Source organism: Narcine bancroftii, chromosome 3, assembly GCF_036971445.1.
Source record: "Narcine bancroftii isolate sNarBan1 chromosome 3, sNarBan1.hap1, whole genome shotgun sequence".
NCBI lineage: Eukaryota > Metazoa > Chordata > Chondrichthyes > Torpediniformes > Narcinidae > Narcine > Narcine bancroftii.
Genome location: NC_091471.1, coordinates 28,959,338 through 28,979,935, shown reverse-complemented (window position 1 = coordinate 28,979,935; position 20,598 = coordinate 28,959,338). Strand labels below are relative to the sequence as shown.

At 38.1% G+C, this 20,598-nt stretch overlaps 1 protein-coding gene across 4 annotated transcripts in view; it reads left to right on the top strand.

Moving 5' to 3' along the window:
- The window catches only part of rnf212 (ring finger protein 212), a 166,484-nt gene that overhangs the window by 121,830 nt on the left and 24,056 nt on the right, over positions 1 to 20,598 (top strand). For all 4 annotated transcript variants that reach the window (XM_069923680.1, XM_069923678.1, XM_069923681.1 and 1 more), the window contains 2 exons: positions 5,108 to 5,298; positions 7,151 to 7,185. In XM_069923680.1, the coding sequence (XP_069779781.1) occupies positions 5,108 to 5,298; positions 7,151 to 7,158 (199 nt within the window). In that variant the 3' untranslated portion in view covers positions 7,159 to 7,185. The remainder of the gene's footprint in view (positions 1 to 5,107; positions 5,299 to 7,150; positions 7,186 to 20,598) is intronic.

Sequence of the window (20,598 nt, the reverse complement as noted above, 5' to 3'; positions counted from 1 at the left end):
CAGTCACCTTTATACAGGAGCATGTAGGGAGGGGCCAATAGGCATGCTTGACCAGATAATTATACATTACAGTGGTTTACCACATTCACCTCTTGTTTTTAAAAAGAGTCCTGCATGGTGAAGTGGAACTTACAAAGTTATACATTTACAATTTAAAAGTCATAAATTGAGCCTATCAGGTGGTCTGGTCATTCACTGACACCATTGTAGAACCGGTAGCAGTTGTGGTGCAGCAGTGGAGTCCTGGACAGTATCAGGTGCCTGTTTGTATCCCTCAGTATTGTCTGATGGGTAGGCACTGTGCCTGGTGTACCCTCCCTTGGGGTGGAGGCAAGATACCAGAGGTCAGGTGCATCATGTGTGCTCAATGGTGAAGAGGGTGTGGGGTGATTAGCTGCGGTCTCCAGGGCCTCTGAGGGAGCCAATTCCCTGATCGAAACGTTGTCGTCGTGTCCATCTGGATATACCACATAGGCATATTGGGGCTTGGGATGGAAGAGGTGAACCCTTTCAACCAATGGGTCAAACATATGATTCCTCAAACCAGTAGTGTAGATCCGGTTACAGATTTCCTTGGGAAGAAAAAACATATGTTTGTGCGGTATAGTGTTAGTGGCGGTGCACAACAGCGACCTGATATACTGGAAGGGCCTCCGGGAGAATCTCCTGCCAGCAGGAGACTGAGAGGCCCTTTGACTGCAAGGCCAGGAGGACTGTCTTCCAGACTGCAGTATTCTCCCTCTCCACTTGCCCATTACACCAGGGGTTGTAACTGGTGGTCCTGCTCGTGGCAATGCCTCTAGCCAACAGGTTGTCTCATCACTCATAAAGGAAGGCCCTGGTCGCTGTGGATATAACTGGGGAAGCCAAATAGAGTGCAGGGCCTTGATGACTATAGCAGCGGTCATGTCTGAGCAGGGGATGGCAAATGGAAAGTGGGAGTATTTGTCGATGATGTTAAGGAAGTGTATGTTACAGTCAGTAACATACACTTTAAAGGGGTCCTTTAAAGTTGTCACTGAGTCACTCAAAGGGGCAAGTGGCTTTAATAAGTTGTGCCCTGTCTGGTCAGTAGAAATGCAACTGCACTCAGCACAGACCTGGCAGTTCTATGTCATGGTCCTGATTTCATCAATGGAGGACGGCAGGTTGTGTGCTTTGACAAAGTGAAAGAACCTAATGACTCTGGGGTGACAGAGATCATCATGGAGGTTTTGCAGTTGGTTGATCTGGGTGTTGGCACAAGTCCCACACAGGACAGGGCATCAGGTTGCTTGTTAAGTTTCCCCGGTACAGGATGTAATAGTTATAGGTGGATAATTCTATTCTCCGCCGCAGTATTTTATTGTTTTTTAAAATTTTGCCCCAATGTTGATTGTTGAAAATAATTTTAAAAAATCATTCATCAGTCAGCAAAGTGAATCTCTTACCGGCCATGTAATGGTACCAGTGCTGCATTGCCTCTACAACGGCTTAGGCCTCTTTTTTCAACTGAGGAGTGTCCAATCTCTGGGCCCTGCACAGGGCTTGAGAAAAATGTGATGGACCTGCCAGTCTGATAAAGGGTGGCTGTCAGGGCAAAGTCTGACGTGTTGCTTTCCACCTAAAAAGGGGTGGGTTCATTCACAGCATGCATCGTGGCCTTAGCGTTGTTGGACTTGATGCAGTCGAAGGCTGCAAGAGCCTTCTCCACTAGGGGGAAGGATGTAGCTTTGATAAGAGGGCAGGCCTTGTCTGTATAATTGGGGACCCACTGAGCATAATAGGAGAAAAATCCAAGGCACCTGTTCTGGGCCTCGAGGCTGTGTGGGATGGGAAGCTCCAGGAGTCGTCTCATGCGATTTGGGTCCGGGCCAATGACTCCAATCTCCATAACACAGCAAGGCGAGTTGTGCGGAACACATACTTGGCCTTGATGAACATCAGATTAAGGATCTTGTCTATCTGGAGAAATCTCTAGAGATTGGCATTATGGTCCTGCAGATCATGGCTGCAGATGGTGACATTATCGAGATACGGGAAAGTGGGCCACAACTCATACTGATCCACTGGTCCATCTCCTGCTGGAAGACCGAGATATTGTTTATTATGCCAAAGGGAACCCATAGGAACTGGTAGAGGTGGCTATCCGCCTCGAACACCATATACCGGCGGTCCTGTGGACGGATAGGTAGCTGGTTATATGCTAACATTAGGTTGATTGCCGAGAAGACCCAATACTGGGCAGTTTGGTTGACCATGAAGGGGGTATGCATCCAATTGAATGTGTTGATGGTCTGACTAGTCGATGACCATTTTATTATTTTCCCTGTTCCATACTACCACTACCTGAGCTCTTCAAGGGCTATTGCTGGCTTCAATAACCCCTTCCTTAAGTAAGTACTGTACCTCCGCCCGGATGAAGGCCCTATCCCTGGTGCTGTACTATCTGCCTTTAGTGGCAATGGGTTTTCAGTCAGGGGTGAAGTTGGCAAATAGCGGTGGAAGCGGACTTTAAATGTGGAGAGCTTGCAAGTCGTGCATGGTGAGTGGTTAGGTTGGTGGATGTGTATGGTGGGGGGTTGACTATCAAACTGCTGATTACAAATGATGAGGGGTGAATGAGCCCCATCAAACGCCATTGTCACACTTTTAAGGTAATAGTGAAAATCAAGCCCCAACAGTACAGCACCGCAGAGCTGCAACATTACCATCAGTCTAAAGTGTCGTATACGGAATCCTGCACTGTTAAAGTCACAGTACAGAAACCCCGAACATGCGCTGTAAATGACTAGGATGCCAGGGAGACCTTCTGGTTCATCGGCAGTGAGGGAGAGGCTCCGCACCATGTCCGGATGTATAAAACTCTCCTTGCTCTCATAATCGCACAAGCAGCTCATCACATGGCCATTTACCTTGATGTTCTTCATCAACCTAGCGAGTTGGTGCGGACTGTCCTGGTTGAGGGTGATGGAGTTGCTCCACATCGCTGCAGTGGAAGGTGGTGGTGTCCAATAAACATATTATTATTAAATATTCAAATGGACTTTGATTCGTTAGTCTAAATTTCGTGCAAAGTATTGAAAGTTTTTGTAATTCCAATAAATTTTATAAATTAGATAAGAACATTATATTATTGCCCAAAGGCTAGAGTAATTACAAATAGACAAATATCAAAATCTTTTTTTATTGGAAAGATTATCTAGACAAGGTTGTCCACTATCTCCTTTTTTTATTTGTGTTGGCCATAGATCCTTTAACAGAGGTTATTAGAAGAGATAATGAGATTGAGGGTTTTAAGATAAACGATAAAGGACATAAAATTAGCCTTTTTGCAGATGATGTAATATTATATCTTACAAAGTTCATTAAAAAAGTATATGTTTGATTGGTGAAGTATGGGTTGATATCAGATTATAAGGTGAATGGTATTCAATCTATATTTAATAGTTTATATAATATCTATGTTGTATTAGATCCTGATATATTTTTATTAGGGAATATGCAATCATTAATCGATTTAGGCTTAAATGATTATCAGATTTCTTTTATCTATTTAGCCTTAGCAGTGGCTAAGAAATGTATAGCATCTACTTGGAAAGATAGAAATATACTAACCTTAGATAGGTGGTATTTAGAGATGAAGTCTTGTTTAATTATGGAAAAAATATCTTTTTCAATTCAAGATAAGATGTCTTTTTATAAGTTGAAGTGGACTCCATTTGTTAAGTACTTTCAATTAAGTCTGATTTAAATATGTTTTATGTGTGATATTTTAGATTTGATAACTTTTTTATTAATATTTTTACTTGTTATTTTCTTTTGTTTGTGAGTGTTTTTTTTACATATATAATATTACTAACTTTATTAATTCTTCACTCTTTATTTTGGGGGAAAGGGTGGGGTTTTTTATATATAGTTTTTTTTAGTGGTCGTATAAATGGGGGGGGTTAGATTGATTTAAGTTAGGTCATTAATGCTGTGTTGCAATAATTACTTCATTTTTATTTTTTCTTTAAATGTAATTTCTTTGTTTTATTCATGTAATAAAATCTTTAAATAAAGTTTCAAAAAAAAAGATTATAAGGTGAATATTGATAAAAGTGAAGTAATGCCAATGACTGAGACAGATTACTCTCAAGTTAAGAAAATGACAAAATGTAAATGGTAGAAGGAGACGGTCAAGTATCTAGGTGAGACAAAATGCCTAGGATGGCATTGGAAAAACTAATATGATCGGGGGGGACTATGACTGCCTAATTTTAAAAATTATTATAAAGCAGGTCAACTTAGATTTATGTCCTCTTGTTATCAGACTGGTGAAAAGATAGCATGGGTACAAATTGAAATGAGTATATTTTGTATAAATGGCATGAAAGACTGTTGAGAGGGCAAATTGATACACCAATTTTGAAACATATACTTAAAATATGGAATGGAATTCATAAGAAAGAGGAATGAAGAATTATCAGTTGGCTAGAATGTTACTAAAGCAAAATCCTTTGATTCCCTTTATGGTTAATAATGTTTATTTTAACATTTGGTATAATTGCAGAATAAAAAGGATAAAGGATTGTTTTTTGTTGTTTTTTTACTTTTGACCAATTGAAAGATAAGAATAATATACCAAATAATACTATTTTTTTCTTATTACCACCTTAAAACTTGCTTATTTCCAACAATCGTTGAAGACCTATTTCTACAAATAAACTTTGCCTAAAAGTACATTTATTTGATTAGCTTATTGCTATAGTTAAAAATATGAAAGTCAAAGAGGCCTATTAAGGATACACTTTCAAAGAAATGACAAAATGTTATAAGATTGGTGTAGCATTTACCGCAACGCTATTGCAGTGCCAGTCAACCGGGTTCGATTCTGGCACTGTGTAAAAAGACTTCATACTTCTCCCCATGTCCGCGTGGGCTTCCTGCAGTTGTCTCCTTTCCTCCCACATTCCAAAGTCGCACTGAGCTAGAAGGTTAATTGATTGCATGGGTGTATTTGGAAGGCACAGAGCTGTGGGCCAGAAGAGCCTGTTGCCGTACTGAGTCTCTAAATTAAAATTAAATTTTAAAAACTGACCATTGAGCCTATTGAATTTTCTGCTTTTCTGTTTTTTTGATAAAGGGCTACAGCTCACTCAGCACCAGTGCAACAGATTGGACTTTCAAGCTCTCCCTCATCTGGTACTTTGAGCCACAGAGGAGGTTTTTGGGATTCTCCCAATTACAGAGCCATGCTATCTCATCCTTCAACACCGTCTTCATTACAGACCTCTGTTTTGAGGCCTCCCATTACAATTTCAAGTCTCCTAATGAGCAAGTACCAATCTATTTCAATTCCAGCATATTATATAATAAGTGAAAAATTGATACTTATTGTTGCAATACATATTTTTAAAATAGTATTTTTCTATGGATATATGCTTTAGCTTAAAAACCACATAATTCCAAATTGTTTGTGACTCAGCCATCATGCTATATTAACAAAATTAACAAAGTAAGACCTAGTTTTTTTGATATCAGCGACTACTGAAATTGGTGTTAGTTTCCTCTGTTATGACTGTGGCATTGCATTTCAACTAAGTGGGCTAATTGTTGTTGTATTTGCTTTCAATTGTTCTAATTTGAGCTGCTTTCACAAACCATCTTCCTCTCAAAAACATTTCGCGTATCAACCATATATGCATTGTTCTGAAAATCTGCCTTTGGAAGGGACATAACAACTAATTACATTTGTAAAGGGACACTTAATGTAAAGTAGATCCAGATATTTAACAGGAAAATGATCAAACAAAATTTGATACAACCATAGAAAGATATCAGAATAGCTGGCCAAGTTAGAAACAAAAGAGTTGAGTGTTGTTGTCAGGGGTGCAGTGCAGCTAGAGCTCATCAGAGCACTGCTCCAGCACCTCAACGGATCACTCCGGGGCAACTCTGGCACCTCATGGACTCACTCAAGATGACAGTGGAATCAATGGGTGTCTTTGTTACCCAGAATCCCACACACAACTGGAATCACTCTGCTAGTGCCAGCACCAGGGAAATATGCATGCCTGCTGCCACCCCTCCCCCCCCCACCCCCCCCCCCCCCACTGCCCACCTCCCCTGCTTAGCGTTATTTTCTATTCTGGACATACCTGCTTCTTCCACGACTGGTCATCCTACGTCATAGTCTGACAGTTCGTTATACAATGCCAAATACAACATGGCAGCTACCAAGGCCAGGTCTCATGAAACCTCCTTGTCGCTGTTTTTAGTGAGCTCCCACACCTAAAAAATTTGCACTGCACCCCTGGTTGTGATTGACTTTGATAAGGAGAGCTTCAGTACTGGTTGGAAACCAGAATGGAGGGATATTAGCATATAATTCTGGAAATGGTTGGAAGGAACATGGGAGGTAACAATACATTGGAACAGGAAAGGAAGTTGTACTTGAGATGGCCATTTGCAAGTCAAAGGTGAAGTAAGGGCTAATGATGGCAGTTTTAAAAATAAAAGGAGATAAATACTTGAGGAGAAAACCAATTACAATCGGACTGAAAAGGAAGTTGCATTTGTGCACATTAGGATCAAGTGAACAAGAGCAACTTGGAAGAAAGTAGGGCTCAAGGTGGGACACAATCTTGAGAAAGATACAATTTCAAAATAAGCTGAATGGAGGAAACAATACATTTCTATTGCTCAAGATTTTGTCAAAAACGTTTTTCATCTTCCTTGTATACATTCCCACATTCAGGAAGAATTTAAACCTTTCTTTGTTAGGAGTAGTATGATTAGCCATTTGAGAATCCATCAGTGGCCTTGAAGGGTTCATAATTATGAAAGTTTATTGCTGCAAGAACTTTCACATGTGAAGCTATGAAGTTAGTGGTCTTGTTTCCCATAATCTTCTGAAAGTTTATACACCAGGTTCAAAGGCAACTTGTCTGACGGTTCATGGCTGAGGAACAGTTTACGTTGTCTTGTAAGAAAGAGCAATGAGCAAGTTAAACACCAAAATGTGATATCATGCAGAAATGAGAACAGTTCAGGCCAGAATTAAAAATATTTTGAAGTTTTAAAAGCATTATAAAACTTACTATAGATGTTCATTTCCAATTTTCACATGACTACTTTGTATTTTTTGGTGCTGGTTTTTTTCATGTATAACTTTTCTATTTTTCAGGGCCATAAATTAGTTGAATACAAAAAAAATGACAGGTAAAGTACAATGAATTTGTTTGGTAAATTAGTTTTTAAATCTGTTTTAGCTATTTAAAAAGACTGAATAAACCTGAAGTTTAAATGAGACTACTGCCGGCAGCGCCATTGGGAACACCAGCATCTGCTGAGGAGCCCCGGGAAAGATGGTGTCCGGAGCTCCCCTCCTGGCGCCAATGAGGTGGTGCGCACGCATGCCGCAGTGTGCATATGCACAATACCAAGTATTTTTAACCCGGGGGGGGCTGCTATTCGTCAATTCAGGGAGTCTGGATCAACTGAGAGTAGGCCACATACCCAAGGGGAGAGGGAGAGGGGAGCTGAGAAGACTGTGAAAGAATTTAAAGGGGCAGCAGGAGGCGGAGAGGATCAATCACAAGGATACAGCTCTGGAGAAGTGCTGAGCAGTGACCTAGAGCCTGAAAAGCTTAAGACTGGTCAGGGTAGGCCTTTTACTGAATACAAAGAATATTTTGATGGACAATTTCAAGTTATGCTACAACATATGTCAGTGGGTTTTAATTCTGTTAAAGAATTAGAGATGATATTTCTAATGTTAAGGCAGAAATGGTGAAACATGCAAAGGTGGTGGATAAAGTGCAAGAAAAGATGAAGAAAATGGATGATAAACTGGAGGACTGTTAAATCTATTGGTCAATATAAAGAAAAATTTGAAACATATGACAATTCTTTTATGGGATAGAGAGTTGAGAAGAAAGATATATTGAAAAAAATTGATACCCTGGAGAATCAGAGTCTTAGCAATAATGTGAAGATAATTGGACGACCAGAAGAGTTTGAAGGATCAGATCCGGTTAACTTTTTTCGAGAATGGATACCTAAAGTGTTGGGCGCTGAAATGTTTTGAGGGGGGTTGGAATTAGACAGAGTACATAGAATCTTAAGGCCGAAACCAATGCCTGGTCAGCAACCCCGATCAGGAGTGATTTGATGCCTGAGATATCAAGATAGGGAATTAATTTTGCGACTGGCAGTACAGAATGCGAAACAACATGGAGGCCCGTCGATGGTTCAGAACAGAAGAGTATTTTTCTACATGTTATTAAATGGTGTAAAGAATTTAATCCTGAAAAAGCGATTCTTTGGCAGAAAGGTTCTAAGTTTGCCTTTCAATTCCCTGGGGTTGCTGAATATTTTCTCTGGTGATTCTTATTCTCATTTTTTTGATGATGAGAGAGAGGCCTTGGAATTCCGAAATCCTTGCCGGATCTCAAGAAAAGTCGGTCCTCTCCAACTCAAATGAGGAAGAATGGAAGCGGAGACGAGCCTTTGAAGGGGAAGAAGAAGCAGGAGAAGAAAGGTCAATTGGCTGAAAAGCAGCGAGAGAGCTCGAGTGATTCTAAAGAGGGTTCGATGGATGAAGATCAAGTGAACAAAGAATTGGAATAAGCCAGCTGTACCTGAGATGTGTACTTAGAATTTGTGATAAATCTTTTGGGGGGAGATGTGAACACATGGTAACTCGGCCAAAACCATCACTGGCTTAGTGGCTTGGGCCATTACCTGTGTTTTTGGAGAGGGAGTACCTGTTACTTAGTGGGAGGGTAAAGCGTGGGGAGTTATGGGGGAATTTATATATACACAAACACACATATACATATATATTTATTTATTTATATACATGTGCGTGCACACAGACATACATTTTTTTCTTTAGGGAAATGATTTGTTTTCATTTGTTGAGATGGAGATCCTGCTGCATAGCCTATGGCGAGGATAAAATTGATGGCTAATCTAAAATTTGGTACTTTTAATGTGAATAGGCTCAATAATCCAATTAAATGCAAGAAAGTGTTAAATTATATGAAGAAACGTAAAGTAGATGTTGCTTTTTTTGCTCAAAACCTAGTTAACAGATAGTGAACACCAAAAATTAGAAAGAGACTGGGTAGGTCAAGTTATTTATTCTTCTTTTAATTCAAAAGGTAGAGGGGTTGCGATTTTAATTCATAAGAATTTATCTTTTACTTTGGAATCTGTATACGAGACGATTGGGAGAGTGTTAATAGTTGATTGTAAGATCTTCGCAAAATCTTGGACTTTTAAATTATGTTATCTTTTCCGTTGATGATGAAAGATTTTTTCAGGATGTCTTGCTCAATATGTCAGAATCTAAAGATCATATGATAATAGGGGGAGATATTAATTGTTGTTTAGATCCAGTGATGGATAAATCAGGTAAAATTGTACATAAGAAAAAAAATAACTTAAGAAGTTAATGTTTTTGATGAAGGAATTGAATTTAAATGATGTGTGGAGGCAAATGAACATAAAAGAGAAAGATTATTTGTATTATTCAGCACAATATGATACTTTTTCTTGAATCGATTTTACATTGTAAGATACCAAATAATTTTTTTAAGGATTTAAATGTTTTGGTGAGGAAATTTTTATGTAAGGGAAAGTTTGCACAGGTTTCTATGCATAAATTAACTTGGAAATATGAGTTAGGTGGTATGTAGTTATCAAATTTTGTGAATTATTATAGAGCAGATTTATAGAATATTTGATTTAGATGTTGAATTGAAGAGAATTGGAGAGGTTAGAATGGATCATTTCATTTATAAGTGGACAAGTAAAATTATTAATAGCTATAAATTGCCATTTTTGTTTCATTCAATATGTATGTGGGAGGAAGTTAGTAAAACTATAGGAATGTCAGGTGGATTATCAAAATAAGAGTCTACCTTTTACAATGGATAAATGACTGTTTTGAGGTGAGCCACTTTTTAACATTTGATAGGTTGAAGGAAAATATCAAATCCCTAATAATACACTTTTTTTTTCTTATCATCTTAAATCATTGTTGTAGGATTTTTTAGGAAGACATCTGACTTTACCTAAAAAAACATTATTTGAAGTATTGATTCGAAACAGAGGAAAGAAAGGGTTTATTTGGGAAATATATAAATTAATACAACATTGATTTTCATGACTCGAGACTTAAGTGGGAGAAGGATTTGGAAATTCAGTTTGACATGGATAGTTGGAAGAAGATTAACAGAGATACCCTGTGACAAAGTTAGTTATGTTAGGAATAGGCTGGTGAATATATATCAATCATATTTAAGTCCAGAATGTTTGAAACTATTTGAACTGAGTCCTTCAGATTGTGTTTTCATTGCAATGAGCAAAAGGGTACCTTTTTGCATTCAGTTTGGTCTTGCAATAGGGAAAAGGGTTTTGGGGTTAGATTAAGAAACTGTTTGCAGGATATCCTGAAAATACAATTTTCTCTGACTCAAAGATCTTTTTAATTGGGGAAGTTAGTGAAATGGCTTTGCTTAATACATTAGATAAATTTCAAATGGCGTTCTTGTGATTAGCTTTGGCAGTAGCAGGGAAATGTATAGCTGTTTCATAGAAAGATCAGATGGAGCTTAATTTACAAAGATGGCATTCAGAAATGAGGTCTTGTATACCAATGGAGAAGATAACATAATTTAAGAGATCAATATTAAATATTTAAAAAGATTTGGAGCCCATATTTGGATTATTCCAATTTGAAAATCTGAGACTGGTGGTGGGTCCAGCTGGGTCCCCGTATCATTTAGTGAATGTATGATTTGAGTTATTCTCCTTATCTCTTTCTTTCTTATTTTCTTTTTCTTAGGGGAGTAGGTTTAGGGGAGGGATAGATAGGGAGGGGTGGGGTGATGAGGTTATTTTTTTAGGATTCTTTGTAGTTCTTGATAGATTTTTTTTTCCATGTAACCATTAAATCTTTTTTGATGATTTGTTAATATTTTAATTTTGTAATTGTGGTTATTACTTTGTTTTCTAATAAATAAAATATTTTAAAAATAAAGTGTAGCAATTAGATGTGAAGTTATTTCCTATCTAGTAGGTCAACCAGTTTACCTATCTCGGCTGCACCATTTCATCGGATGCAAGGATCGACAACGAGATAGACAACAGACTTGCCAAGACAAATAGTGTCTTTGGAAGACTACACAAAAGAGTCTGGAAAAACAACCAACTGAAAAACCTCACAAAGATAAGCGTATACAGAGCCGTTGTCATACTCACACTCCTGTTTGGCTCCAAATCATGGGTCCTCTACTGGCATCACCTACGGCTCCTAGAACGCTTCCACCAGCGTTGTCTCCACTCCATCCTCAACATTCATTGGAGCGACTTCATCTCCAACATCGAAGTACTCGAGATGGCAGAGGCTGACAGCATCGAATCCACGCTGCTGAAGATCCAACTGCGCTGGGTAGGTCACGTCTCCAGAATGGAGGACCATCGCCTTCCCAAGATCGTATTATATGGCGAGCTCTCCGCTGGCCACTGAGACAGAGGTGCACCCAAGAAGAGGTACAAGGACTGCCTAAAGAAATCTCTTGGTACCTGCCCCATTTACGCCCGCCAGTGGGCTGATCTCGCCTCCAACCGTGCATCTTGGTGCCTCACCGTTCGGCGGGCAGCAACCTCCTTTGAAGAAGACCACAGAGCCCACCTCACTGACAAAAGGCAAAGGAGGAAAAACCCAACACCCAACCCCAACCCACCAATTTTCCGCTGCAACTGCTGCAACCGTGTCTCCCTGTCCTGCATCGGACTTGTCAGCCACAAACGAGCCTGCAGCTGACGTGGACATACCCCTCCATAAATCGTCGTCCGCGAAGCCAAGCCAAAGAAAAGAAAGTAGTGTGCCTTAGCCATCAGTGCTGGGATCATTGTTTGTCACCTGTATCAATAGCCTGGATAATAATGTGGTAAATATGCTGATGATGCAGAGAATGGAGATGTTGTGGAGAGCAAGGAAGGCTTTGAAAGATTTCAAGGGGATCTGGACCCACTGGAAAAATGGGCTGCAAAATGTCAGATGGAATTTAATGCAGACAAATGTGATGTGTTGCATTTGGGAAGGACAAACCAAGAAAAGACATACATGGTAAATGGTAGGGCACTGAAGAGGCAGTGGAACAGAGGGATCAGAGAATACAAATAAATAATTCACTGAAAGTAGTGCCACAGGTGGATAGGGTTGTAAAGAGAGCTTTTGGCATATTGAGTATAGATGTTGGGATTACTTCATATTAATTATCTCCCATGAACACTGGTGGGCATTTCCCATATTTCTGTGTTTCACAGCTCATAGACATTCCATTTGTATTCTCTATCTCTTTCTTTCAATAAGATATCAATTAGATTTAATCATCAACAGTGGACCAAAATGATAATCTTGGTCTCCCTCTAGCAGAGATATTTTCTTTGGGCTATCCATCACTCCTTTCTCTGCGACATAAAACTAACTTTTCTCTCTTTAACAGTCTGACCATAGATATTCAAGCTGAAACATTAATTCTGTTTCTCTTTGCACAGGGGTGCCTGAACCCCTCTAGTAGAGATATTTTCTTTGTGCTATCCATCACTCTTTTCTCTGCGACATAAAACTAACTTTTCTCTCTTTAACAGCCTGACCATAGATATTCAAGCTGAAACATTAATTCTGTTTCTCTTTGCACAGGGGTGCCTGAACCTGTTGAAGGTCAGATTTCATATTTATTGTCAGGGTACTGTTACGAGCCCAAAGGACCCCAAAACCCAGCAGCAATAGATATTTACCAAGACAAATGGTTACTTAAACAAATGTTGCTTTTAATTATCTTGAAAAGATGAAAACAGAATCACACTATTAACTTAACTAACCTAACTTAATCCCCTTCTAATTCTATGCGTACATGTATGTAATATATGTGTGAGTTCAGAAAAGTTTGTTGGTTCACAGTTCAATCTCACTTCTCATTTCTCCAAGTTTACTGGTTGCAGGCAATTCTAATACTGTGCACAGAATTTAACATTTATGAAGTTCACCAGGCTTTGGTGCTTTAAAGGTCAATGGTTACCACTCAGGAAGGCTCCTGTTGGTTTTTAGAGAGAGATTTGTTGCTCATTGTACACACACAAACTGATTCTTCCGATCAGTGTCTTGCCGAAGAAACTTGCCCTATCAGGGTTTTCCAGGTGATAAATTCTTTCTTTCAGGTCACCTCAGAGTTCCTCTTCTGTTTCCTTTATATCAGGAGAAATATTGTACAGCCAGTCATCTCCTCTTGTATGGACCATAAGGGCTTTGAATGGGCTGAACTTAGAACTCACAACCCATCTTCCAAAATGGGGTTTCACTCAAGCTTCCAAAAGCCACTGCAGAAAACCAGCAGTCAGTCTCTCTCTCTCTCTCTCTCTCTCTCTCTCTCTCTCTCTCTCTCTCTCTCTCTCTCTCTGTCTCTCTCTCTCTCATCTCTCTCTCTCTCTCTCACACACACACACACAGTGTCACAGAGAAAAACCTGTTTGACTCTCTCTGCTTGCAAAACCACATGACCTTCTTAGAACAATAAACTGCATTCAGATAGACTGCGGCACCAAACCAATCTTCTGAGTCCATTCTTCTGTTATTTTCCAAAATAATAATCCATTACTCCACAGCATGTCCAATTAACAACTTCTTGTGAAGTCCTTCAACAAAGCTGTTTCCATTGTCTTTACAAAGCATTAGGAGCCTGGATTGTCTGGCTTGAGCCAAGCTCTGGCATTTTAAATGAGATCTGTGCTGTGAAGTGTTAGTGTTTGTTTGTGACCTACACTAAAAAAACCCACAATTGATCTCCTTTAAAACATATCTATATACAATATAAAAAAAACATAATCTGTCACAATACCAAACCTCCACAAACTCCAGAGGAAGTGGAAATGCTGACTTTCTTTCTTCATGATGTCTAAGGAACGATCCTTAGAAATGGTGATCCTAAGAACCTAAATTTGCTCACTCGCTCCAACTCTGATCCCCCAGTGATCACTGGATTGTACTCTTCTAGCTTTCCTTTCCTCAAGTCAACAATCAGCTCCTTAGTTTTTGTGACATTGAGTGTAAGGTTGATGCATCATTCAGCCAAGTTCTCATTCTCCATCTTAAAAATTATATTTTATATTTTAAATTTCTAGTAAATTGATTTTTTTTCAAATTCTTTTGATCCTCATCAGAGTCGAATGGGCTATATCAGAATCTTAACAGTATTTGTTGGTGAGGTCATAGCATGTGACCACGATACACTTCAGAAAGGCTTTTCATCTGAGTTCACAAAAGCATAACTGATAACCCACTAGCATGAAAAATACTTGAATAATAGCTAACAGGCCCCAATACAAGAGACAGAAATGAAGTAATGCTGGAAATCAATGATTGCAGAAGAATATAAGCAAAAGTACCACAATCAAATCCATTGTAAAAAAAATTTTCCAGGGCCAATACTGAGATGCCAATATGCAGAGTTGCAATGAAAAATCCATTTCCCAATCATTCTGAAATCTGAATACTACACACCAACAATATAATAATCCCCCAAGACAAAACAATAGGGACAAAATTCTGAAAGGTTGAAATCAAATGGAACAAAGGCTTTCTTCAACATTTCTTCTACATTGTTATCATTAGAATAGATAATTACAGCACAGAAACAGGCCCTTTAGCCTTTCTCATCTGTGCCAAACTATTTTTCTGCCTAGTCCCACTGGCCTGCACCAACTCCATAGACATACCTCCATACTGTTAGGTCTGCTTTGTTCATTAATGAGTGAGACAAACACCAGACTGAGTCGAAATCAGGGTTCTTTGTTCTTTATTACCGGATTGTAACACTTGCAACTAACCATGTTAGTCGGAGAATGCATTCTGCCGTTATCAGCAAAATGGTGATTTTTTATACCCTTGGATACGTGCTTAGAACATCATCATATCATTACTTGTCCAATGACTAAAACTGTTGCTATCCTTTCCCTGCTAGCTTCCTGCCTCTCAATCCATCAATGTCTTTCTTATCTTGTAAGTACAAGGATGCATTCACATCTTGTTACAGCCCTGTACAGGGTAACTCCTTACACATTCCCATCTCATGATGTTTTACCTTACAATACCTCCATACTCCCATCCATGTACCTGTCCAAATTCTTCTTAAAGGTTAAAATTGAGCCCGCATTCACAACTTCATCTGGCAGCTCATTCCACACCCCCACCGCTCTCTACATGTAGAAGCTCCTCCTTATCTTGCCCCTAAATGTTCCCCTTATACCCTTAATCCTTGTTCTCTGGTTTGTATCTCACATACCCTCAGTGGAAAAAGCCTACCTACATTTATTCTGTCTATACCCCTCAAAGTTTTAAATACCTGTCAAATCTCCCCTTATTTCCTCAAGGGAATAAAGTCCTAATGTGTAAAGCCTTTCCCTGTAACTCAGTTTCTGAAGTCCAGGCAACATCCTAGTAAATCTTCTCTGCACTCTTTCAATCTTTTAATATCTTTTCTGTAGTTAGGTTCAGCCCACACAATACTCCAAATTTGGCCTCACCAGTGTTGGGTCACAGAATTGGCTTGATGACAGGAGACAAGGAGGTAGTGGAGGATTGTTATTCAGATTGGAGTCTTGTTGCACCAATAGATGCTGGGTCCACTATTTTTTTGTCATCGATATGAATCATTTGGTTGACAATGGTTAATAAGCTTGTGAACAAAATTGGTGGAAGACTGGACATTGAAGAAGGTTATTATAATAGGATTATTATTATCTGCCTGTCCCGCATCAGACTTGTCAGCCACAAACGAGCCTGCAGATGATGTGGACATTACCCCTCCATAAATCTTCGTCCGCGAAGCCAAGCCAAAGAAAGATAATAAGAGTCAGAGAAATTGGAAAAGTGAGCCAAGGAATAGTAGATATAATTTAACTCTGACAAGTGCCACAAGTTGCATTTTGATAGGTTAAACCAGGGCAAGACTTGCATATTGAATGGTAGAGCCCTGGAGAGAATATTTGAACAAAGAGACTTTGGGCTTTTGATACATGCATCCATAAAAGTACAGACACAGGTAAATAGGGTGTGAAGAAGGTGTTTAGCATGGTTGCCTTCATTAATCAGGGTATTGAAGACAGGTGCATGGATTTATTCAAGACTTTAGTCAGATTATACTTGGGGGGTGCCACATAATGACGTGGGGTTAGAAGCAAATCCCTACTCTCCTCGAAAAAGTTGAAAAAATAGTCCAAAAAGGTTAGCAAAACTTAAGAAAAATAGAAGAAAAAAGTAATGGAAGACCTGCAAAACATTTTAAAATGGCACCAAAGAAAGAAAAGCCAACCATTACAATACAAGAAACTGAGAAAGAAAAAGATTGAGGTAAGAATGAAAGGCCTACCTTGAGGAAGTAACCAGGAACTGTTTGTAAGGTACTGCCTAGGGGAGATAAGTCAGGAGCTGGGGAGACATTGGCATCTGCAGTACATGGTCTGTCCAGACAATGGCCGCCCGACTCGGGTGAAGATGTGACTGTGCGCATGTGCGAGGAGTCGCATATGCACAGAGCACAAAAAAAGAGGCAACTTTTAAAAAAAAACAGGCAGCTTCCAGCTCCAGTGAGCAAGAGGAAGAACAGGAGTTTTTGTTCACTCAGAGTCCCAAGGCCACACAGCTGGAGAAAATTAAAGAATCATTTATTTCTGCAGCAACAAGATAGGAAGTTTATAATAGCAGAAATAAAAAGATATTGAGAGATTGTAGCTGAAAACAAGACATTTACAGAGAAAGTTGAAAAAACAATGCAGCAGGTAGATAAAAGATTTGAAGTTAGGATGAGAAAATTAAAAGTAATGAATTTGAAATTCAAGGCAAATGAAAGTAGTACAATGTAGTTAATGCAGAAAATAGACATTTTAGAGAACATCAGGAGAAGAAATAACAAAGATTATTGGGCTTAAAGAAGGTGATGAAGGACAAGAAATTAAAAAGTTTTTACAGCGTTGGATTCCACAATCTTTGGAAGTGACTGTATTTCAAGGAGACATTGAAATTGAGAGAACACATAGAGCTTTGAGGCCAAAGCCACAGCTGGACCAGAAGCCTCACCCGATACTAGTCAGATTTCTTTGATATGAAGTACAAGAGAAGAATTTAGAGCTGGCGGCAAAGCAAACAAAAGAACGACAATCACCCATGATGAGAATAAGATTTTTTTCTATCCTGATATCAGTTTTGAGTTTAAAAAGAGGAAATAATTCAGTGCAGTTAAAAATGTGTTATAGAAGAAAGGTTATGCCTTCGTCTTAAGGTATTCGGCAGTTTTAAAGGTCTTTGTTCCAGAAGGGAGAAATAGGTTTTCACAGAACCTAATGAAGCAAAGGTGTATGCTGATTCATTGCCTGAAAAAGCAAGGCAGGTGGATGCTGACATTTGAATGTATATCAGCTGGAAAAAGTTTTGCTGTAACTGGGGAAAAAAAGTAATATTTCAAGAGAATTTATGGGGAGGAGCTAGAGTTCAGAAGATTGAATAACAGGCAAGAATATTATCAGATCATTCACCTTTAGTGATGTCAATTGCATTTGAAGAAGAACAAAATGTAGCTTACAGATGGAGATTCAATACAGTACTTTTAAAGAGGAAGGACCTTTGTGAATTTATATGTGACAGAGTATATAGATATATAGATATGTTTCTGGGAGATAAATTGGGAAAGGTTTGTTGGAGTAGCTTACATGCAAACACTTTAAAACAGATCTTATTTGAAATACTGGAGACATAGTGGCTTCTCACACCTTTTTGCAAGAGCTTTGAAGAGAGCTCAATAGACTTCACTAATGGGTTGTTGTTTACAAAAGCAACAGATGGAATAGAATGCTGGCACTGCTATTGTCTGCAGGAGAGTTTTGCTGTTGTAAGAGGGTCATATGGTTTTGCAAGCGGAGAGAGTCAAATAGGCTCTCTCTCAGTCTGTGTGTGTGTGTGTGTGTGTGTGAGAGAGAGAGAGAGAGAGAGAGAGAGAGAGAAAAGCAGAGATCACTCTGATTGTGTTTCAGCCAGCAAGAGCAGCTGGAACTGAAACAGAAAAAGCTGGCAAGAAGCCCCAGTGTGGAAGATGGTGTAGTCACAGCCCTTGTGGTTCATGCAAGAGGAGACAATTGGCTGTCTAATGTTTCATTTGGAATAAGTGAAACAGAAAGGAACTCTGTGGTGACCTGAAAGAAAGAGGTTATCATCTGGAGAACCCTGACGGGGCAAGTTTCATCAGCAAGACACTGAGGTGACTGATGGAAGTAAATTAGTTGTGGATGTCCTGGAAAAACACATCTCTCTCTGAAAACCAACATGAACCTTTCTGAGCGGTAACCATTTATCTTTAGAGCACAAAAGCCTGGTGAACTTTGTAAAGTTAAATTCTGGGCACAGTATAAGAATTGCCTCCAACCAGTGAACTTGGAGGAATGAGAAGTGAGATTGGAATGTGGACCAAAGAACTTTTATGAACATTACATACATGTGCGCTTAGAATTAGAAGAGGATTAAGTTAGGTTAAGTTAAGTTCGTAATAGATAAGTTAAAGTTTGATTCTGTTTTCATGTTTAAAGATAATTAAAATCATCTTTTGCTTAAGTAACCATTTGTCTTGGTGAATATTTACTGCTGTTGGGTTTGTGGGTCCTCTGGGGTCGTAACATTTTATGGGGTCTCATCCAGTCGATTTGAAAATTCAAGTTTTTGTGATTAATTAGTTAATTGTTTTTTTATTTCCAAGCTAATTTAATTTAAAGCTTGTATGTGGAATAACAGCAGCAATGGATGTAGATAATTTTTTGTCACAGCCATACCTGCAGAGCTGAAGAACAACACAAAAGAGGAACTGATGGTTATTTCTAAGTCATTAAAACTGACTGAAGTCAAGCACTGGATGAGGAAAATATAAATACAAAGGATTATAGTGAAATATTATATAACCATTGACAGTAGAACTTTTGGCAGAAGTGATAAGAAAGATAATGACATTAAAGGTTTTATGATAGAAGATAGAGAACATATAATTAGCTTATTTGCAGATTATGTTATATTATATCTTACAGAACTAGAAGGAAAATAAATGTATGATTGGTAGAATGTGGTTTGATATCAAGTTATCAAGATAATGTAGGAAAGAGTGAAGTGATGCCTATGAATGATGGGGACTATACATTAAGTAAGCAGGCGATGAAGTTTAAATGACAAAGGGAAGCAATTAAATATTTAGGAATTAATATTGATAGAAATGTAAATAATTTATTGAAATTGTATTATCTACCATTACAAAAAAATCAATGAAGATTTAAAGAGATGGAAAGATTTACTAATAACTTTAATAGGAATGATGAATTGTCTAAAAATGAATATTTTTCCAAGGTTACAATATTTATTTCAGTCTTTACCCATTCCTGTACCAACAAAATTTATGCAGAATTAAATAAAAGTGTAAGAAAATTTATTTGGCGTGAAAAAATGCCAAGGATAACTTTGGAAAAATTATCTTGGAAATTTGATCAGGGAGGATTACATTTGCCAATTATTATAAAGCAGCTCAATTAAGATTTCTCTAAATTTGGGGAGAAGACAGTGTGGGTTTATATTGAAATGAATAATATAGGAGAATAATCTAAACAATATTTGTATAAATAGAATAAAGAACATTTGAAAGGAGAACCGATTTTAAAACATTTATTCAAGATATGAAATGAAATTCATATACAAAGAGGAATGAAGAACTACCAAATAGCTAAGATGATGTTAAAGCAGAATCCACATTCCTTTTTCTTTAAATAATCCTTTCTTTGATATCTGGCACAATAATGGGATAAAGAGGATAAAAGATTGTTTCTTAGTTTCTTTTTTCTTGACTTTGAACACAAATGAAAGAGAAATACAATATAACAAATAAAACTGTTTTTTCAATACTATCATCTTAAATCATATTTTAAAAAGAAATTAGGCATCAACTTTAGACTTCCGGGACAGAGCCCATTTGAGTATTTAATAATTCATACATTTATTGAGAAATTCATTACTAATATGTATATACAATTACAAGACACATTGCAGAAAAATGAACTATTTAAGTAAAAAAAGATGGGAAAAAGACTTAAGTATACAATTTCGTAATGAGGCCTGGTCAAGGTTGTGCCAGCAGACTGTAACTAATACAATTAATGTTAGATATCAAATGGTACAATATAATTTTTTTACACCAATTATACTTCCCTCCAAATGACATGTACTTAATTCAAATTGTTCTGACAAATGTTTCAGATGTAACAAAGAAACAGAACCTTATTACATGCAGTTTGGTTTTGTGAAAAAGTGGGAAAATTTTGGGAAGATTTGAATATATTATTGGGATGAATTATGAAGATACAGATATAAAATGATCCCAGAATATTTTTGCTTGGTGATTTATATGACATTAATACTAAATTGAAGTTAGACAAATATCAACAAAAATTTTTGAGTGCAGGAATAGCAGTGGAAATGTATGGCAGTAACATGGAAGTCAGATAATTTTATAAGGTGGCATACGGAAATTCAAAATTGTA